The following is a 23,503-nucleotide window of genomic DNA, read 5'->3' as shown; positions in this document are numbered from 1 at the left end:
AAATAAGACTTATATCATCTGAGAACTGGATTGATCCTGACTTAGAATCCCCAGAGAAGCCCTCTTTCCTGACTGTACCATGGAGGTATTCCTTGGTATACTGAAACAATTTGAAGATCATCTAAATTCTTTCCTTACTTACCCGGGAGAGAACACGACATCTTCCAGGTTATTCAATGTAGTTAGAAAATAGAATATCACTTTCTTTTACAGTTGACTGGCTCTTCACCAAGCCCAGTAATCTATCAGAGATCTGCTCTTGGAAGCTCATAAATTCTCTCAGTAGAAAGTGGTTAGAAGTATTGTATCTCAGCCCAGACATATTAGACCAGGAGGAACATACAATCCTGAATTTCAAAAGGCAGATGTCTGCAATTTTCCTGACCTGAAGGTTTTCTGGAATACTTGGGACTGTCAAAAAAAAAAAAAAAAGAGGAGGAGGAGGAGGATAGAAAAATACTGTACTGTGTCCAAAAAGGGAGTAAAATTTTAATAAAGACACGATTTCATAATCTCCTCCCTGAGCATCATTTATAAGAGGCTTGTATCTTAAAAAGAAATTCCTTCACAGTCTTGGAAAGAAGGAGAAGCTATCTCCACTGAGCAGAGATATGATTCTGAGCTGCTTCTTGTATTTAAGTGGTTCTGATTTGGATAAAGTTTTCAATATTAGAAGTCCTTTGAGATTAATTTCTGACCTCCTATCTTGGGCCTCATGACCCTGAGCTGTGCAGTTCCAAAAGTAAGCTGACACTTTGATCCTAGAGTTCTTTATACCCAGTAGTTCTGAAACTTGCGTGTGCATCACAGTCACCTGGAAGGCTTGCTAAAACAGATTGCTGAGTCCCCCACCCCAGAGTTTGCTATTTGATAGATTTGAGGCAGGGCCCGAAGAATTTGCACTTCTAATAAGTCCCCAGGCTATGCAGCTGCCAGTCTGAGTTCTACACTTTGAGAACCATTGCTCTGTAGTGTCTCTGGCTTGCTGCAAACTGGTTTCGTGCTTCTGTGGGAAGGAAGTAAGGGAGGGAACTGTTTTTCCTTACTTCTTTCAGAATATCTCAAATTGAATGAAGTAGCATCATGTTACTTCCATTTTCATTCATGTATATACAGAGGGTGCCAAAAAAATGTAAACACATTTTAAGAAAGGAAAACTGGGTTAAAATTGTAATACTCAATATATACTGATAGCAAAAGATGAGTACAAGTCACGTTTGACTTCTGCAATTACAAGAGGTGCTCAAAGTGGTTACTATCAGCGTCTAGACACTTTTGATTACAGCGAACTATGTTTGAGCCACATTGACCAAAGTGTCCACGTGTATACATTTGAATGCTTATCTTACACGGGGTTTGGGGGCTACAGTGTTAATGGGCACAGTCAAAATTCTCAAAGATCTCACAATCAAGTGAAGGATGTAGCAAACAATTAAGATTTAGTGAGAAAAATGCTGCTGTAAGGTGCTACAGAGGTGACATTTGTAAGGTAGATTTTAGTGAAGTAGGAATGGAGAGCAAGATGGCAATGGGTTGAAAAGTGCGTGGTAAGTTAGGCAGTGAAGATGGGATAGCTGTGAAGGAAGGGATGAAAGAGAATACGTAGAGGTTGAGAGTAGAGGACTGAGAAAATCATTTGGTTTTTATTTTCAGAGAATATTTATATCCTATGGAGAATAAGTCCTTAAGAGATGAGAAGTAGAAGATATAGGGAATAGTCTAAACAGCTGTCAAGATGACTCTAAAATAGACAGTAATCAGATCCTCAGCATAGATTGAGAAATTAGCCTAAGGAAGAACGGGATCTATTCCACCGAACAGGAGGAAATAATTAATTGCTTCAGACAAATCGGGGATGCTCTTGTCTTCAAGTAGAGATAAGGTACTTTTCGGAGTGCGGTGGCAGAGATCATAGGTAGAGCTTGGAAAGCGCCATACCAGGAAATGAGAGAGGCATGAGACTAAGGAGCACATAAGAGGGTTATCAGACAACAGGGAAATTCATGTTGAGGTTGAAGCGTTCATGAATTTTATGGAACAGAAAGGTATCTGAGCAGAAAAGAAAAGAAATAAGGGGCTTGGGAGGGGGATTTGCTAGTAGAAAACGAAAGGTACAAGGGACTTAAGATCTCAGTGTAAGGAGATGGAAATGAAGTGTAGAGAGAGTAGAAGGCAGAATTCGAATCTTAGAGAACTTTCTTTTCAATGAACTAGTTCTGGGTGTTGATGGGAAGTAAGTAGTCTTTAGGCATAACTATTCTATTGGTCATTGCTTCTTTTAGTTTCTTGTGGAACATAATGAAGCATTTAAGACGATGTTGATCTTTTAAGCCACTAAATAATTAAAATAGATCGTTTTTTGTGTTTGAGCTGAATAGAGTATCTTAGGCTCACGCTGTTCAAGTCTCTGCAGAGTTTTGGCTGTATGCCAAGCAAGTGTAGTTAGCGATAAGGCCTTGATAGAAAACTGTAACCCTCTCCTCAAAATTTAATATGTTAAAAAGTGTTAATTAACACTTTTTATTTACCATAACAAATAGCTCTTAAACATTAGGTTAGGAAAGTTTAGTGTATTTAGCAGTCTTTTGAAAATGAAAGAAATGAAGCAGTATAAACATTGAAGGTTTGACTTTATTTTTCCTCAGATTGTAAAACAGAACAGTATTAAAAGAACGAGTGCCTTGGATTTCTGGAATCTAGGAATCCAAGAGGCCCCAATAAATTAATCAGACATAAACAATATAATGGGCTTTAGTTTTATTTTGCAGCGAGAAACAGAGGTGAAAATGCCCCCTGATTCATTCCTTCAGCATTAAATTATGCATTTAATCTTAGAGAACTCTGAGTGATGCCATAAAATATGCTGATGTGACCTGCTTAAATAAAGTGCATGGGAAAGTGGCCATTTGGAATAGATTTGTTAAGAAAAGTTTGAAATTCCTGGACTTGAATTAATTTGTTTTCCATGGATCCCATGAGGATACTTGCAAAATCAGATGATAGGATACAGTTGGATCCTTTGAATGGCACTAGTTTACAGTTATGTTTTCTGGATTTCTTCCACATGTTACCGTCTTCTTTGTATTTGACCATGTATGGATACACAGAATTTCATAGGCCAGAGAAGAAAAGAAGCTTTATAAGCAGACTCTAAAGTATATAAAATACAGATCTTCATTCTTCTTATCATGTCAATAAACAAGTTGTTGAACTGCTTTTTTAAAAGAAAAACAAGGAAACAAATTTTAAAATTTAAGCTGTTTTGGTGTGTGGTTAGTGTACAATTCATTACCGAAGGTAGAAATGGGCTTTGTTTAGCAACAAGGGAACCAAAAATGGTTTGAAGTAAAATTGGGAGATGATTCATGTAGAACAATTATGTTTTTGCATTTGTTTCTAATATACAGTTCTGTGTCATTTAAACAAATTATCAGGTAAGGGGGTGGAATGAATACTTTAGATATTTCTATTTCAATGACAGTTACCATAAATGAATGACCTGTTCTTATAAAAAAGATGGTGAATTCAATATATATTGAGGTATTAGATTTGACTAGATTGTCCTTTTTAAAATGGTATGTAATTGACACACAACCAGACTGTTCTTTGACTAGAGGATCACCATAAAATGTGAACTTCCTGTCACATGAGATAATGTCACTTAAAATTTTTTGAGTTTTGGTAACCTGACACTCATGAGTAGGATTATTTGCTCAGTTATTCTGCCTCCGTCACATTAGAGTAACCCGGTATCAGACGAGCTGTATCATCTTGGCTGTGTGGTGTGGAACAATGGTCTCCCAAGTAATATGCTTCCATCATTGATACTGAAGATGACCAGAAAAGATTAGAACCCTTATTTTTTGATGTTTACTTTTTTAATCTACAGAGAAACTAATACTTATTACTATTTAATGTTCAGATTGCCAGTTGTATGTATTTGGTAGATAAATACACTTGGGATGCTCAAAATTTTCACTGAGAGTTTACACCAGGATCAAACCAGTCTGAAGACTATTGGTCTAAAAGATAAGACCTTTGCCTGTTATTTGTCTAAAAGATGGGAAGCTCCTCCATGGACTTGCATGTCCAAATCTCAGGCAGTGTCTTCAGTTTTAACAAGTTTCTTTTTTGATAATAATCTAACAAAATAACATGAGTGCCATAGACCTGCACTGTCCAATTCAGTAGTCACTAAGCCACATGTGGCTATTTAAATTTAATTCAAATTAAATAAAATTAAACATTCCGTTCCTCAGTTACTCTTGTCATGTTTCAAGGGCTAAGTAGCCACATGGGCAAGCAGCTACCATATTGGGCAGTGCAGATATAGAACATCATCTCTGAGAGTTCTATTGGATGGAGCTGCTGCAGACTTTTCTTGCTCAGCAATCTTACTTTCTTCTCCTCAATCTCTTCATGCATTAGCTAGCATGTGTAAGGAAATGCCAAAGGAAAATGGAAAGACTTCATCATTTCTGTACTCTCTAAAGGCACACCAAACTTCTACCCAGAAAATAGTCATTTTCCCTTTCCAAACTCTGTTAACATAAATAATTAAAGTTGTTTTTCACATACCCATGATTATGTTTTCCTTTTAAGTCTGGTAGTACTTAATTTGTACCATATTATGGCCCTTAACACACACATTTTAATATAATTTTTGCCTCTTATGTTAGCCTTTCAGCATACCTGGAGCCTGTAGTTTTTAGTAAGCACTTGATATAAATGTACAGTGAATGAAAGCCTATCTTTTCTTGTGGGAATTATTCATCTTTTCTGTTTAAGTTAGCATTCATGTTCGCTTTATCCAGCAGCAGCATATGCCCACAATAAATGATTTGTATGTTCTGATACAGAGCTTGGGGTTATAGAAAATCTTAAATTGTAGGAGGAACTGTTGTTAATTAAGTCTAACACTTTTTATCAAATAGAACGTTTTTACGAATTCTAAAGAGAACTGAAGATTTTAATCAGAGTTAGTATGTTTTGCTGTACCAGAATACATGTTTTTCAATGCCTGGGTGTTTGGTGATTGCTTTGGTCTAAATGTGATATGTCACATTTGAGAAGAGAAGTGGACCTTAGCCATAACATAAACACAGTGTAAATAATTATAGACATTCGGAGAAAGATTTGGGAATGGGAATAAGTTCACTTGAGTAATTGGTTTGGACCAAACTAGATGGAGATAATCCAGGAAAACATTTACTGTAAGTGGTTGATAAAATGTACTTGTTTGATTAATCACATTTGATTTCTGTGAATTACTGCATCATTCAAGCACACGGTTTATTTGGTTTTTTTGTTGTTGGTGGTTTTTTAACTGAGCCATCCTGCCACCTGTTGGCAGCTCAGCAGAAGCTCAGCTCGGGCTGGGAATCGAACCGGCAACACTGTTGCTCAGAGCTCACACTCTTGAGCGAGCTCTTAACCAACTGAGTCGCTTGGCCAGCCCCCATATTGTTTATTTGTATTATTAGATGTGTATTTAGGTTATATAAGTATTATAGAATGTAAGTTATATAAGTATATATATAACTTATGTAAGTATTATATAAGTATAATCTTTAGTGATTACCTATTACTGTTTTATCAGTTCCTGTTTTTCTTCTTTGTACCAACTAGAGCCATAAACCCACTATTTATATAATGTGCTTTTCTTTCAAGTAACCAGGACTTCTAATGTCCGTAATAATAGATCCTAAAGAAAATGTGGGGATGGGTAGTTTTAATTTGCAAAAAGCTTCTTCATTGGTTTTGATTAACGCTCATCTCCCTACCTCTTACATTGTAGGAAACCACAGATGTAATGTATGGTATTAATATCTGTACCAATGACTCTTACAGGTGGAACAATCCAAAGTTTTAATCAAAGAAGGTGGTGTTCAGTTGCTGCTCACAATAGTTGATACCCCAGGATTTGGAGATGCAGTGGATAATAGTAATTGGTAAGAAGGGTTTGCCATCACTGCTTTCCATTGCATTTGGGATATGAGGTGGTTAGACTTTTTCTGCTTAACATTTTAAAACTTCTCATCTTAGCAGAGGCCACTAAACTTTATGTGCTATGACTTGGGTTCATATAGCAACTTTGCCATCTACTTAATAATGTTGCTTAACTTTTTTGAACTGATTTTCTTTTCTATAAAATGGAGATAATACCTATCCTAGAATTATTTTGAAGAGAAATTCTAAAACAACATATATACAAGAATTCTCATTATTATAAGAAATTTAAAACTTTCCATTCTCCACTATAATTTTATCCAATGTATACATTATTATCTATCACATCCTAATTTAAACTTTATTTTAGACCTTCAGTTTTTCCATATGTCATAAATGAAGAAAACATCCATGACATTTTAGTTGGAAGTAATATTTCAGTATCTTATAAACAATATTTTAATTTTTCTTTGAGTTCCATATTGTTTTTGAAGTAAATTTCTGTCAGCTTTTAAAACACCTGAATAAGTTCATCATGAGGTTTTTGTACTGTTTAATGTTTCTGTTTAAAATGTTAAACTCTTTGGATATAATTTTTCATACTGTAAAGTGTCTTAGCATTGATATGTTTATCACTACAAATAATATGATAATGTAGCTATGTTTTGACTCTAAACAATTTTCTTTCATTTAGAAAGTTTAGAAATAATGAATTAAGATTTATTCAACAATTTATACCTGTTTTAAATCAGTATATATATAGAATAATTTGAGATGTCCTGTACTGGTTAGATTGATTTTATCTATTTAAAAATATTGGTTATTGCCCTTCAACAGAGTCATCGGTTGTGTATTTATATATAGCATTGAAACTTAATTATTTTGTTTATCTGCATTTTATAGCTGGCAGCCTGTTATCGACTACATTGATAGTAAATTTGAGGACTACCTAAATGCAGAATCTCGAGTGAACAGACGTCAGATGCCTGATAACAGGGTGCAGTGTTGTTTATACTTCATTGCTCCTTCAGGACATGGGTCAGTACCTCGATGCTTCTGATAACCTTTTTGTTGCTTTTTATAATTGCTCAACTTTGGGTGAATATTTTATTAATCCCTATTGTTATGGTGTACATTTATGTAACTATACCAGTTGTATAAAAAATGACATAAAAAAACTAACTTCTAGGTAAGCTAACAATGATTTTACTTCTTAGTTTCTCATTCATAAGGCTTCATGGAAAGGAACAGTGTTTCCATCATGGTTTGATGTCTCAGTGTGGCTAATTTAGCTTTTTTTTTTTTTTTTTACCAGTAAGGAGAAACAGCCATAACAATTAGCTTAGATGTATTCTAAGAAACTCTGAAGATGTTATTTACTATAGATCTGATAGAGAAGATTACAAAAAGACTTAAGTGCCAAAATTCCCATGTGCCATTTCTTTCTTCATTAAATCTCTTTGGCTTCTGTTTCACCTTAGCCATCACAGTCACACTGTTGAAGTGTATCAGTACTAACCTTCTATTTATCAGGAGTTAAGATTTCAGTATTTAGACATTATTCTGGTGTGATTGTTCTGTTTGTTAGTACAGCCAACCTGTACCCCCTTTTTTCTTGTTTGTACTTCCTTTGTCATTTTGAGTAGATACATGTGTCATTGTCAACATCAGATGTTTGTAATTATTCTTTTTTTAGTCTTTTTCTTTGGGTAAGTGACTCAGTCACTTGATTGCAACTCCGTCATGTCTCCACCAAAAGGAACTGGAATATTCTATAGTATCAGACTAAATAGCATTAAGTCATACAACACCCAGATTACAGTAGTGTAAACCAGTTAGTTCCTTCATAAGAGTGCCTTTCTCTTCTATTTTCTGCTTCTTTCTCCACCTTATTCCTAGATAGGCTAGTGCCCATTATCACTATCTTGAACATTGTCACTACATAAAGCCTTAATTATGTAGTTTGCCATTTTTGCACTGTCAGAGTATAGTGATGCAAATATTTCTTCGTTTATTTCTAATATTCGTTTACAATGAATAAAACACAGAATTAACTCATCTACTTAAAAGGCTCAAAAAACATGATCTCAGAAATACAACACATTGGATGGCCTTTTAAGAATGCTTGTTAGTTTGTTCCTGGATTTTTTAAATTATATGTTTTTAATCATTCTAGTTTAACTTGTTAGGCCTCTGTTCTGGACACCAACAGAGTAAAATCTTAATCTGCACTTAAGTCAATAGAAATTTGTCAGTTTATATCCATTTTATTATTTTAGATCTTTTGGACTCTCTCCAAGATTTAGTAATTCTCATGAAATCACATTTCTTTTATCCCCCAGGGGAAAATAATATTTCTTAAAATTGCATGGGAAATAAGATTTTTTTTTAAAGAAAAAATATTTGATATGATTCAAATGATGTGTAGTGGCTTTGGGCCATTTCTTGTTTGTCACAAGGACTGGAAGTTCAATTTTATTTCCTATGTATAAAAATATGCTTTTGAAGAGTTTTTCAGCTTAACTATTTTTGGAAATGGAACAAAGTTTTGCCTGTTTGTATGTGCTACTATGCATTAAGTGAAAGAATATGACACTGAATTTTATGTAGAGAGTTCCAAATCCCCTGCTCACTACAGACTGAGATTCCTGGCAGTCTGATTGATGAATCAGGGCCTTTCTGTTTTATCTGTGTAGTCCCTGGATTTCCTTTTTAGAGGGATCCTTATTTTGGAGTTATAAGTTGGTTAGCCGTGTATTTTCAGCCCCCTCACCCCCTACCCCACCAAGTGTCATCACTGAACACACAGGGCTAATTTATGGTTTCAGCTTATTGTTACTTCATTTTATTTGTTCAGTGGTTGGTAATTGCTATCAAAATAAAAAACTGACTTGGAACTTGAATTTTAAAATGGTGTTTTTACCTTTTTGACTACTGATTCCCACTTAAAATCAGTGTTACTCAGTGAATTTTCTATAGGTTTTTGCCCCATATATATGTATGTATAGATTATAAATCTTTGTCATTTGCCCTGTAGTTATTTTATTTTGCTGTAGGCTTTGAAGTTAGTCTTTTTATTCTAATATGGGTTTATCTTCTAGAAATTCTGTAAAGGACTTTCCATTGTTTAAAAACAACATTTAAAAACTAAATTTGTTGGAAAAGATGGCCTGAAATAAAACTAAATGGACAAAGGAAAGATTTCAACCAGAACATACTATATAATCTACATGTGAACTAAATGTTTTCTGCTGTTGACATTTTGTAAGCTTCTAAAATTTGTATTTTAATTTAAAAGGGCAAAAGGGTTTTATCAGGGCTTTTATAAAAGGCTTCACCTTTTTTGTTTGTTTTACTTAAGTGTAAAATTTTATTAACTTGGATTTTGATTTTAATATTTTATATTAAATGCTCTTAAGGTTTATGAAAATTTTAGATTAACTGAATTCTTTTCTGTCACTGGCTAAGTAGGTGATGGTGGTAGTAATTTAAATTTGTCATGAGTATAATCTGGAAAGTGAACCATAAAAATTGACAAATTTGAGATTGATTAAATGGGGCATAGCTTTTATATTTAGTTTTGTGTGTAATGATTAATGAAAAGAAGCAAAAGTTAAATTTTTTTCAAAGATGGATTTGTTCAGTTAACACTAGTTAGATAAGGGTGCCATTTACAGATAATATAGTGTTATTCTATTCAAACTCGCTTTTCTGTGGTGTTACCTATTCTGAGTGCCAATATCAAATTCCAGAGAATTCAAGATAAGGAAAATTAGAATATGAGGTAGCTAACTTAATTCTCCTATTGCAACCTTTCCAGCGTCAGCACTACAAAGAGGTATAGTATTATTTGTTGGTGAAAAGGGGTACTTCATTAGTCTTTAGGTCCCAGTCCCCCAACTATATATATATATATATATATATATATATATATATATATATATATATATATATATATATATATATAAATTAAACTGTAGTACTCTAAGAGAACCCTAAGAAGGGCTTTCTCTTCATTTTAAAATATGTCAATAAACTTTATAGCAAAATTAGACCTTTATTTCTTTTTTCTTGTGGTTTTATAAAAGTTAAGGAATGCCACTTTTGAATGATATTTCCATGCAAAATATTTTCATCATCTTTATTTATTTTGTGGAATGTTAATATTTAGTCTGCAATATGCTCTAGATGTGAGGAATTCTTTTGGTTTTCATTTAGAGTTATTGAAGGACATGGGAAGTCCCATAGCTTACTTTTTTTGGTCAGTACATGTTTGGGCACTTCTCAGGTTATTGACACTGTGCTAGGTGTTGGAGACAGAGATGAAGAAGACCAAGGCCTTGCTCTTGAGGATCTTCTAGTGAGAAAATAGGCAAAACAAATACACAAGTAGGCAGCTACTGTATGGCAAGTTAAATGTTGTGACCCCTTAGAAAGATGCCTACCTAGTCTTAGAGAAAGATTCCCACATGAAATGAGAATTGTAAGCCAAGTCCTAAAGATGAATTAGGTAGGCCGAGAAGAAGGGGGTGGGACTGGAGCATGTTCCAGGCAGAGGCAGTAAGGACCCTGTGGCTAGAGTTGAAACCATGGTGCTTTCAGGGAATTGTGAGAAGTTCAAAATGGCTGGCATATTGGAAGTAGGAAGTAGCAAAAGATGCCGAGGAAGTCTAAGAGATGAGGACCGCTGAAGAGGTTCTATCTTCCCAGGCCTGTAGGCCACAGTAGCTCAGCAGTCTGGCCTTTAGTAAGGTTTTCAGTCAGGGAATGACTCGATCAGATTTGGATTTCAGAAACACCATTTTTGACTGCAGTGTTAATGGTTTAGAGAGAAACCAAATAGATTCTTGTAATTACCCACACCAAAGGTCTTGGAGGCCTGAACCAAAGTAATGGAAATGGAGATATTTATTTGGTTAGCAAGTGTTGGTGGTGAATCTTTGGAAGTGAGAGTTAGAGAAGGGAAGAATCTGAGGTTTCAGCCTTGAGTAGTAATTGGGTGGATTGTAGTGCCATTCACTGAGATTGAAACACAGGGTGGGGGAGCAGTATGGGGGCTCAGATGAGCTTTTGATTTTAAGTAGCCAAAATGGGGTGTCCAAGTAGTATTTCCACTAGATGAACACAAGTCTGGAACATCAGAGTGAGATCTGGGCTCAGTGTGAACATTTGGAAATCATTGACCCATAGAGGATGATAGAAATCATTTTAATCAATAAGCATATATGATATAGAGTAAGACAAGAAGGCCTAGTAGTGAATTTTGAGGAATATACTTTTTAAGGCACTACAAAAAGTACCATAAGGGAACAGCTTGTGAGGAAGTAATGCCAAATGCTGCAAAACGGGCAAATTAAAAAGTAATGGTAAACACCATGGTATTTATGAGTTAGCTGCTGCTGATTATGTTAGCAGCTTGGAAGTACTTGGAACTATATTTGAAAAATAGAGTGTTAAAGTAGAGGCAGCAGCCAGATTGCAATGGGTGAAGGTGATGATGAAGAAGTTTCTCTTTTGAGCCTCTTTTCTAAGAAATATAGGCCCTGTTCTCCCTAACTGTTCTAGTCTAGCCCAGTTCATCTTCAGAGAGCCATTCTGAGAACTAAGGAAAGTAGTTTCAATGTAGTTATTTAACTTCGCACTGGGGATGTGAAGAATCTGTTTTTCCAAACTTATCAATTCAGTCATATTAAATATTGTGTATTTCAGACTTAAACCATTGGATATTGAGTTTATGAAGCGTTTGCATGAAAAAGTGAACATCATCCCTCTTATTGCCAAAGCAGACACACTCACACCGGAGGAGTGCCAACAGTTTAAAAAACAGGTGAGCTGAATAAGCTTGAACTCTTGAGTTTCTCATACGATTCACGTAATTTGCAGTTTTTCATATTTTCTGTATAATGTATTACAGTGTATTTCTTCCTACATCCTATATGGTCATTTATACTGTATTACAATTAACTGTTGAAAATAATCATCTGCCCTAGTTTTCAGAGCTCTTATCCTTCCATTATCATAGTTCCCTTATCCTTTGTCACTTACAGCTATTAGGCTATTAGATGTTCCTGCATAGCCTTCACCAGCACCCCTCCCACACCCTTTAGGATTATTTTCTTAGACTTAACCAGGAAGAGGATTACTTTCTGAAAGGGTATGATTATTTTGTGAATGTCTTCCCCCATTTTGTCATGGTGCTTTTCCAATAAAACAAATTCTTTCTATAATGGGTGTATTCATTTCAGTACCTTGCTAGTACTGTTTGTCATTTTTATTTAAAAATTTTCTTCAGAATACACTGGTACCTATAATGGGNTTACTTCTTAGTTTCTCATTCATAAGGCTTCATGGAAAGGAACAGTGTTTCCATCATGGTTTGATGTCTCAGTGTGGCTAATTTAGCTTTTTTTTAATTTAACTTTTTTTTTTTTTTTTTTACCAGTAAGGAGAAACAGCCATAACAATTAGCTTAGATGTATTCTAAGAAACTCTGAAGATGTTATTTACTATAGATCTGATAGAGAAGATTACAAAAAGACTTAAGTGCCAAAATTCCCATGTGCCATTTCTTTCTTCATTAAATCTCTTTGGCTTCTGTTTCACCTTAGCCATCACAGTCACACTGTTGAAGTGTATCAGTACTAACCTTCTATTTATCAGGAGTTAAGATTTCAGTATTTAGACATTATTCTGGTGTGATTGTTCTGTTTGTTAGTACAGCCAACCTGTACCCCCTTTTTTCTTGTTTGTACTTCCTTTGTCATTTTGAGTAGATACATGTGTCATTGTCAACATCAGATGTTTGTAATTATTCTTTTTTTAGTCTTTTTCTTTGGGTAAGTGACTCAGTCACTTGATTGCAACTCCGTCATGTCTCCACCAAAAGGAACTGGAATATTCTATAGTATCAGACTAAATAGCATTAAGTCATACAACACCCAGATTACAGTAGTGTAAACCAGTTAGTTCCTTCATAAGAGTGCCTTTCTCTTCTATTTTCTGCTTCTTTCTCCACCTTATTCCTAGATAGGCTAGTGCCCATTATCACTATCTTGAACATTGTCACTACATAAAGCCTTAATTATGTAGTTTGCCATTTTTGCACTGTCAGAGTATAGTGATGCAAATATTTCTTCGTTTATTTCTAATATTCGTTTACAATGAATAAAACACAGAATTAACTCATCTACTTAAAAGGCTCAAAAAACATGATCTCAGAAATACAACACATTGGATGGCCTTTTAAGAATGCTTGTTAGTTTGTTCCTGGATTTTTTAAATTATATGTTTTTAATCATTCTAGTTTAACTTGTTAGGCCTCTGTTCTGGACACCAACAGAGTAAAATCTTAATCTGCACTTAAGTCAATAGAAATTTGTCAGTTTATATCCATTTTATTATTTTAGATCTTTTGGACTCTCTCCAAGATTTAGTAATTCTCATGAAATCACATTTCTTTTATCCCCCAGGGGAAAATAATATTTCTTAAAATTGCATGGGAAATAAGATTTTTTTTTAAAGAAAAAATATTTGATATGATTCAAATGATGTGTAGTGGCTTTGGGCCATTTCTTGTTTGTCACAAGGACTGGAAGTTCAATTTTATTTCCTATGTATAAAAATATGCTTTTGAAGAGTTTTTCAGCTTAACTATTTTTGGAAATGGAACAAAGTTTTGCCTGTTTGTATGTGCTACTATGCATTAAGTGAAAGAATATGACACTGAATTTTATGTAGAGAGTTCCAAATCCCCTGCTCACTACAGACTGAGATTCCTGGCAGTCTGATTGATGAATCAGGGCCTTTCTGTTTTATCTGTGTAGTCCCTGGATTTCCTTTTTAGAGGGATCCTTATTTTGGAGTTATAAGTTGGTTAGCCGTGTATTTTCAGCCCCCTCACCCCCTACCCCACCAAGTGTCATCACTGAACACACAGGGCTAATTTATGGTTTCAGCTTATTGTTACTTCATTTTATTTGTTCAGTGGTTGGTAATTGCTATCAAAATAAAAAACTGACTTGGAACTTGAATTTTAAAATGGTGTTTTTACCTTTTTGACTACTGATTCCCACTTAAAATCAGTGTTACTCAGTGAATTTTCTATAGGTTTTTGCCCCATATATATGTATGTATAGATTATAAATCTTTGTCATTTGCCCTGTAGTTATTTTATTTTGCTGTAGGCTTTGAAGTTAGTCTTTTTATTCTAATATGGGTTTATCTTCTAGAAATTCTGTAAAGGACTTTCCATTGTTTAAAAACAACATTTAAAAACTAAATTTGTTGGAAAAGATGGCCTGAAATAAAACTAAATGGACAAAGGAAAGATTTCAACCAGAACATACTATATAATCTACATGTGAACTAAATGTTTTCTGCTGTTGACATTTTGTAAGCTTCTAAAATTTGTATTTTAATTTAAAAGGGCAAAAGGGTTTTATCAGGGCTTTTATAAAAGGCTTCACCTTTTTTGTTTGTTTTACTTAAGTGTAAAATTTTATTAACTTGGATTTTGATTTTAATATTTTATATTAAATGCTCTTAAGGTTTATGAAAATTTTAGATTAACTGAATTCTTTTCTGTCACTGGCTAAGTAGGTGATGGTGGTAGTAATTTAAATTTGTCATGAGTATAATCTGGAAAGTGAACCATAAAAATTGACAAATTTGAGATTGATTAAATGGGGCATAGCTTTTATATTTAGTTTTGTGTGTAATGATTAATGAAAAGAAGCAAAAGTTAAATTTTTTTCAAAGATGGATTTGTTCAGTTAACACTAGTTAGATAAGGGTGCCATTTACAGATAATATAGTGTTATTCTATTCAAACTCGCTTTTCTGTGGTGTTACCTATTCTGAGTGCCAATATCAAATTCCAGAGAATTCAAGATAAGGAAAATTAGAATATGAGGTAGCTAACTTAATTCTCCTATTGCAACCTTTCCAGCGTCAGCACTACAAAGAGGTATAGTATTATTTGTTGGTGAAAAGGGGTACTTCATTAGTCTTTAGGTCCCAGTCCCCCAACTATATATATATATATATATATATATATATATATATATATATATATATATATATATATATATATATAAATTAAACTGTAGTACTCTAAGAGAACCCTAAGAAGGGCTTTCTCTTCATTTTAAAATATGTCAATAAACTTTATAGCAAAATTAGACCTTTATTTCTTTTTTCTTGTGGTTTTATAAAAGTTAAGGAATGCCACTTTTGAATGATATTTCCATGCAAAATATTTTCATCATCTTTATTTATTTTGTGGAATGTTAATATTTAGTCTGCAATATGCTCTAGATGTGAGGAATTCTTTTGGTTTTCATTTAGAGTTATTGAAGGACATGGGAAGTCCCATAGCTTACTTTTTTTGGTCAGTACATGTTTGGGCACTTCTCAGGTTATTGACACTGTGCTAGGTGTTGGAGACAGAGATGAAGAAGACCAAGGCCTTGCTCTTGAGGATCTTCTAGTGAGAAAATAGGCAAAACAAATACACAAGTAGGCAGCTACTGTATGGCAAGTTAAATGTTGTGACCCCTTAGAAAGATGCCTACCTAGTCTTAGAGAAAGATTCCCACATGAAATGAGAATTGTAAGCCAAGTCCTAAAGATGAATTAGGTAGGCCGAGAAGAAGGGGGTGGGACTGGAGCATGTTCCAGGCAGAGGCAGTAAGGACCCTGTGGCTAGAGTTGAAACCATGGTGCTTTCAGGGAATTGTGAGAAGTTCAAAATGGCTGGCATATTGGAAGTAGGAAGTAGCAAAAGATGCCGAGGAAGTCTAAGAGATGAGGACCGCTGAAGAGGTTCTATCTTCCCAGGCCTGTAGGCCACAGTAGCTCAGCAGTCTGGCCTTTAGTAAGGTTTTCAGTCAGGGAATGACTCGATCAGATTTGGATTTCAGAAACACCATTTTTGACTGCAGTGTTAATGGTTTAGAGAGAAACCAAATAGATTCTTGTAATTACCCACACCAAAGGTCTTGGAGGCCTGAACCAAAGTAATGGAAATGGAGATATTTATTTGGTTAGCAAGTGTTGGTGGTGAATCTTTGGAAGTGAGAGTTAGAGAAGGGAAGAATCTGAGGTTTCAGCCTTGAGTAGTAATTGGGTGGATTGTAGTGCCATTCACTGAGATTGAAACACAGGGTGGGGGAGCAGTATGGGGGCTCAGATGAGCTTTTGATTTTAAGTAGCCAAAATGGGGTGTCCAAGTAGTATTTCCACTAGATGAACACAAGTCTGGAACATCAGAGTGAGATCTGGGCTCAGTGTGAACATTTGGAAATCATTGACCCATAGAGGATGATAGAAATCATTTTAATCAATAAGCATATATGATATAGAGTAAGACAAGAAGGCCTAGTAGTGAATTTTGAGGAATATACTTTTTAAGGCACTACAAAAAGTACCATAAGGGAACAGCTTGTGAGGAAGTAATGCCAAATGCTGCAAAACGGGCAAATTAAAAAGTAATGGTAAACACCATGGTATTTATGAGTTAGCTGCTGCTGATTATGTTAGCAGCTTGGAAGTACTTGGAACTATATTTGAAAAATAGAGTGTTAAAGTAGAGGCAGCAGCCAGATTGCAATGGGTGAAGGTGATGATGAAGAAGTTTCTCTTTTGAGCCTCTTTTCTAAGAAATATAGGCCCTGTTCTCCCTAACTGTTCTAGTCTAGCCCAGTTCATCTTCAGAGAGCCATTCTGAGAACTAAGGAAAGTAGTTTCAATGTAGTTATTTAACTTCGCACTGGGGATGTGAAGAATCTGTTTTTCCAAACTTATCAATTCAGTCATATTAAATATTGTGTATTTCAGACTTAAACCATTGGATATTGAGTTTATGAAGCGTTTGCATGAAAAAGTGAACATCATCCCTCTTATTGCCAAAGCAGACACACTCACACCGGAGGAGTGCCAACAGTTTAAAAAACAGGTGAGCTGAATAAGCTTGAACTCTTGAGTTTCTCATACGATTCACGTAATTTGCAGTTTTTCATATTTTCTGTATAATGTATTACAGTGTATTTCTTCCTACATCCTATATGGTCATTTATACTGTATTACAATTAACTGTTGAAAATAATCATCTGCCCTAGTTTTCAGAGCTCTTATCCTTCCATTATCATAGTTCCCTTATCCTTTGTCACTTACAGCTATTAGGCTATTAGATGTTCCTGCATAGCCTTCACCAGCACCCCTCCCACACCCTTTAGGATTATTTTCTTAGACTTAACCAGGAAGAGGATTACTTTCTGAAAGGGTATGATTATTTTGTGAATGTCTTCCCCCATTTTGTCATGGTGCTTTTCCAATAAAACAAATTCTTTCTATAATGGGTGTATTCATTTCAGTACCTTGCTAGTACTGTTTGTCATTTTTATTTAAAAATTTTCTTCAGAATACACTGGTACCTATAATGGGTTTTTTAGCTTTTAATTTAATTTTCCATAAAGGCTGAACACTTTTTAAAGCAGGGGTTTATTTTTTCCTCATTGTGTTTGGTTTGTTACATATTACATTTTATGACATGTAGGGTCATTTTCTAAAATACTCTCCTAATAGCCTATTTCTTTATTTTAGACTTATGTTATATTTTTTAAGCTGCAGCTACTTTGTAGAATATTTAAAAATAGTTCTTAATGTTAATTATCTCTTACTGTCCTTGTAGCCCTCTTTGTAACAGGATACTTTGTTTTTTTTCACCTTTTTCAATATAAATTTTAGAATACCTTAAACCCGTTACAAAAAACAAAAACCTGTTGAAATTTGCTTTGAAACTGTGTTAAATCTATTTAAATTTTGACATTTAGTACATCATTTTTACTCTATTTAAAATTCCTACCTGGAGCATATTTCTTTATTTTACATTTACTCCCATTTTTATTTTGTAATGTGCTATTTATTTCTAAGTTCAAATGTTAATCATATATCACATTTCTCCCCTTCTGTCTTGATTTGTATGTATTGTGATTTGCAGAGGTACTAAGAACTTAGGAAAAAGATGAACAGCAATGATCTCTACGTCCAAATTGGTTGCATTGTAGTGTTTGTACAGTTTTCTTTTCCATCTGCTTAAAAATATGGTTCCTTAACCAGGGTGTCTATCAGAATCATCTGGAGAACTTTTTGAAAATGAGTTATTGAATCATGTCCGTAACAGTTAGTTCTGTAAATTAAGTTGGGGTTTTGGCGTTTGTTATTTTGAAGATGCTCACTCATACCCTTTTAATAGAAAACTTCTAAGAACCACTGCTCTCAGAGCTAGCTTTTAGTGTTTCCTTTTTCCTTCCAGTCATACATTTGACACCTCATTATTTATTCTCATGGTTTTTTTTTCTGTATAGAAAATATACCCCAATTGTAAAAGATGTATGGTCCTGTTCTCCTACCTAGTATAGCAACCATGTAACACATTTCGTTTAGGGTTGCTTTTACTGCTGCTGGGAAACCTTGCAGTGACAGTAGCACTGAAATACCAGTATAGGTAGTTTTAGTTCTAGCAGGAGCTAGTTCTAGGTATGTTAGCTATTGGTCTGTTATGAGTTGGAATAGGGTAGGTAGTTGAACATTATTTGGATATCTGTATTCTGTTTAGAATTTAGAGTAATTTTGGACAAAATAATTTAAACTAGGTTATTTCTGATGTTATTAATAAGTTGTCTTTCTTTTTTCTGCATTCTCATTAACTCCTTAGCTTCTTAATTTCCAGAGTGAGGCATATATTCTCCCTGTGTACTTCTCCTGTCTTATATCTGTTTCTTCTTGGTTTGTGTGTATGCACATACATATACAAGTATATTTTATGACAATGTGCAAACTTTTCTCCTGGAGCCAATGCTGTACTTAGGCTTAAATACCTTTGCTGAATTCTAATAATTTTAGGTGAGTTTAAGCTCTGTTCATTCAGCTGAATATAAAACAGTTGGAGAGAGCTATAGAAAGAAAGAATCCAGTCATTGTAAATAAATACCTAAAGCCATTATAGTAGAAATCAACTCGAGAAGGCCCTTTCTGGAATTTTACATCATTTCTAGAACTCTTGGTATTATAACCACATGACTTTAACACTTCTGAAGTAATTGGATTTCAGCAGTGGTATTTATATTTCAACTTTATAGTTTTTTTGTTTGTTTGTTTGTTTTTTAAGACCAGCATACTACTATCTTTTTTGATTAACAGTTTTTGCATCATTGAGAAACAGTAAAGGACCTGGAGCTGAGGACTCATACAAATTTAAGAAGAGTATAATAAAAATAAAGTTAATGTACTAGTTAATGTCTTGTACTCTTTTGCTAATTTCTTCTTTCATTTTAGATAATGAAAGAAATCCAAGAACATAAAATTAAAATATATGAATTTCCAGAGACAGATGATGAAGAAGAAAATAAGCTTGTTAAAAAGATAAAGGTAGGTCTATTCCCATACACATACTAAAATGTTTGGGGTCCTTAAAAACACTATAATATCCACTGGAAAGACCAAAAATATGAGTGTTTTTAAGTAATTGGCTTACAAAATGAATAGGGAGATTTTTCAGTGTTGAATTCAACTTTGCAATTAACGTTGTTTAGTGGCTATTACATGTAATAAGGAATTGTATGAAATAGAGAGATGAATAACACAATTCCTTTTTTCATGTGGTTTTCAGTTAACTGGTTTCATATTATGAAAAAACGGGTCATGAGAAGGGAGAGGATTTGTTCTTAAGCATTGTAATGTTTACTCTGTTTTAAGAGCCAAACAAAAATGTTTTCTTTTGTCCTTTTATAAAAACCAACCAAAAATTATACCGACATAATATTTATTTTTAATTTACAGTTGTTTTCCTAAGTACCCTGGACCTAAAAATGGTGTATTGATTAATGGCATTATGTAAGCAAATAATTGTTTTGGAATAGTGAAATACTTATACCTTACCAATGAAGAATTTCTGAGGTTTTATAAAAAGCCATAAGTTTTATATATTCTTATATATTTCTGAGAGAGCCACAAGAATTTTGAAAAACTGTATGTACTCTGAATTTGTCTGGATGAGTACAAATCCAGTCCTCAGACCTGGACTTCCAAAGGTAGAGGTTTGCAAGTATAATATTCACTACTTCCAGAGCTGTTAGGGCTGCTTTGTGATCAGGCAGCGGGCGAGTCATGAGCCTCACTTTTTCCCCTCTAACTGCCAGTGTTTTTTTACTCTTTAAAAGTTTTCCAGTATGGGACAGCTTCTTTTTGGAATGATTTTTGTTTTAACAAATAATTTGGTCAATATATGCCTTACTATTCTTAAATTTTCAGAGAAAGTATTTTATTCATTGTTTATGTTGGTGATAAACCCATGTAATTGCAATTTACTAAATAGTGATTGAATGCCCTATAAAAGTGAATGTAGAAACTATCAAGGGTTTTTTTTTTCTAATCTGTTGAGTAGTGTAACTTTTTTATTCTTGAATTTGTGAGGACTTCCGAGATGTATTTGAACAAGAATACTTTGTTTTATAGGATCGTTTACCTCTTGCTGTGGTAGGTAGTAATACTATCATTGAAGTTAATGGCAAAAGGGTCAGAGGAAGGCAGTATCCTTGGGGTGTTGCTGAAGGTAAGGTTTTCTTCAGTGAATCACTTTCTCTAAGAGCTCGCAAATGTGATAAAAAATTGGTATAGTAAGTAGTATATGCCCACTGCATTGATATATTCTAGATTTTCAAAGGTAGTTCAGTTTCATTTAGTCTCATTTCCTCCTAACTACATTCCAGTTTCTCAGATTTTGTGTCCTACTAAGCCAGGCAAGTATGTGTTAAGTCCTAATGCTGTAATACTTTAAAGGTCACATGTCAGTGCCCCACTGTCCCATCTCTGCCCCATCATTAGGCCTATTTCTGTTTTTTTTGTTTGTTTGTTTGTTTGAAAATATAATGCAGAGGTTCTTTACTGTAAAACAATTTTGGAGAAAAGGTTTTTCTCACTTTTATCTGAGTCTGAGATGGGTCTGGTACCCTCAAGAATGATAGAGAACTTTCACAAGTCCATTTAAAACATTCACAATTTCCTTTCCTCTGGACAAAGGTTACCTTTTGTGGCATCATATCTTTAGAGTAAAAAATAATCCATCATTAAGAAATCCTCTAATTTTATAAGGAGTTTTAAACACCAATAAAACCTTAGCTATAGCATCACTCAGAAGCTCACTTGGCAATATAGATGGGTTTGCCCAAAATTGTGTATATTATATTGGTTTAATCTAAATAAGATAAAATCTTCTGTGTTATAGTATGTTGGAACCAAGGTGGAGTCATGATTGTTTTATCTATTTGTTGTTACTACTCTGAAAAATTCTGTACTTTTTAGTATATCATTCCCAGTTATTGTCCTTTGTGGCTTTCCCCCCTAATGACACTATACTCCTCCCCAGCTCTGTCATGTGCATGCAACCTTCAGTTGCTGAGCCAAGGCTTTAGAACTTGTACAACCCTTGAAATATGTCCTGAAGAAAATTGCTTTGTATCTATAGTTTTAGTTCTTTTTTTCTCCCTTTAGAGTGTTCCTATAAGTGATACATTTTAAAAAAAATAAAGAACCTGAAAGTTTTTGGCTCACATTTTCATTTTGGCTATCTTAAGGAGGTTTTTCTAAAGTGATTCCCCCCTTACCCCACACTAAACGTTTAAAATGCATTTTATTATGGAATAAATGTATTTTCCATCAATAAAGAAAAATATTTGATCTCTTCAAAATCTCAAAATTGTTTTCCTTAAAGAGCTCATTTGTTAGGTTTATGTATTTTATCACAGGATTAAACTACATTAAAGCCATAGTATAGTATACTGGCATGCTCTTAAATTAAGTACTGTGTGACAGTGTTAAACCTTAATGAAAAATTGATCTAAGCTATTTTGCATATTATTGTTGGTACCCCCACTTTCCTGTGAAATTCCCTTTGAAAAGATTGGGGCTAGTGGAAATAATGTATGTGGTCTGTTTTTTGTTTTTTTTTAATAGTTGAAAATGGTGAACATTGTGATTTCACAATTCTAAGAAATATGTTGATAAGGTAAGTGTGAGCAATGATGAAAATAAGTCTTTTCTTTCCCTAAATAAAGTTAGAGTTGGACAGATTTGTCTCTTGCCGTCTGTAAATGCACCTCATTTAAATTGGTATCTTCATTCTAGCACTGAAGTAAGCAGTGCATGGAGACCACTTGGATTATTTTCTAGGGTTTTAAAGTCGTTAGCAAAAATACAAAATAAGGCTAGGGATAGACAGGAAAATAAGTTTCTTTATCATTATACTTTGAGTTGAGGTTTTAACACTGAATGAGGTATGGAAAGTAGAAAGGAAAAGGCTTTTGCTGTTTAGTGTGAAAAGCTTGGGAAAAGTGGAAAGGGAGGCTAGGTTTTGATGGCATGTTTCTTGTAAAGGGGAGCTTATAATATAGTTGTAGAGGTTATATGGTGTCACCTGTAACATACACTGGTACCAAAATGAGTGACAAGCAAGGAGAAAATTGTTGTGGGTTAGAGTGGCTTCACTCAAAAGCTGAGAAAATTTGGAGAGGCAGTGACAAATTAGCACAAGCTATTCAGTCTCAACTACTGGCTATGTTTGAAATAAGGAGCTACCTGTCTTGACTGAAGTGGAGAAGGGAGCTTTAGGTGTAACTATAGCGGCCATTGGATAAATTCATCAAGGGATAGAGTATATATAAACGGAGAGGAGGCTTGTGGAAAACCTAGACTTAGATCTGATGGGGGAGGAAACCATCATAGAACTGCATGGATGTGTCAAGTAGTAGGAAATGAGTCAGGTAATTGAACATCACATTCTTTGTGCAAAGGGGAAAGTAATAGTAAATGTTTTGTGGATAGCAGGACAAGTAGAAACAGAGTACACCTTTATGTTAGTCGCCCAGGAAGGAGTTTTGGTAAAGTGGTGGAGATGGAAAATGACAGATGCAAGAAGGGATGGGGAGGGAAAGGGATCCAGTGACACACAGAGTACTGCCACCCCATGTGTACCCAAGAACCCGCATTTGTAAAGGATGTCATACAGCAGATCAGGGTTTCTTTAGCGTCTTGAATCATTAAGGAATGATGAAATTGTCTCATGCATTATATAGCCTATCTCACATGTATTAAGTATGTATGATAGAAGTGCTGTGAGCAAACAAACATTCGTTTAACCAGGATACCACATTCACTGGACAGTTTGAATAAACAGAAGTTTACTCTAAATTAAAATTCCCCCAGTTTGAATCCAACTTGATGTGTGATCTAAAATGTCCTTATATATTTATTACCTTAGTAAAAACTCAGATATTGATAATAATTGCTAAAAGAAAAGCAATTTTTTTTAGGTTTTATGAGCTTCAGTAGAAGTTAATCTGCTTTCCCTTCTCTAGCAAAATAAAATATATATCTAGCAGGTCCTTGAATATGTTTTGTTCACTGTTGTTTTGTTATCATGTTGAGATGCCACAGGAACTTGTTTATATCTTGTTTATATCTATTAGCCTGTGGTAAAAATGTTTTTGTTATACTTCGA

At 34.3% G+C, this 23,503-nt stretch overlaps 1 protein-coding gene across 1 annotated transcript in view; it reads left to right on the top strand.

Moving 5' to 3' along the window:
- SEPTIN7 (septin 7) overlaps positions 1–23,503 on the top strand; it is a 68,678-nt gene that overhangs the window by 29,374 nt on the left and 15,801 nt on the right. Inside the window, exons 5-10 of the mRNA XM_019655712.1 lie at positions 5,851–5,951; positions 6,853–6,987; positions 11,659–11,776; positions 19,285–19,377; positions 20,464–20,560; positions 21,961–22,012. Coding sequence (XP_019511257.1) covers positions 5,851–5,951; positions 6,853–6,987; positions 11,659–11,776; positions 19,285–19,377; positions 20,464–20,560; positions 21,961–22,012 — 596 coding nt within the window. The remainder of the gene's footprint in view (positions 1–5,850; positions 5,952–6,852; positions 6,988–11,658; positions 11,777–19,284; positions 19,378–20,463; positions 20,561–21,960; positions 22,013–23,503) is intronic.

The sequence above is a fragment of the Hipposideros armiger genome, unplaced genomic scaffold (genome assembly GCF_001890085.2).
Source record: "Hipposideros armiger isolate ML-2016 unplaced genomic scaffold, ASM189008v1 scaffold_244, whole genome shotgun sequence".
Taxonomy (NCBI): domain Eukaryota; kingdom Metazoa; phylum Chordata; class Mammalia; order Chiroptera; family Hipposideridae; genus Hipposideros; species Hipposideros armiger.
Note: the sequence above shows the minus strand (reverse complement) of the source record. Positions and strands in the feature narration are given on the sequence as shown.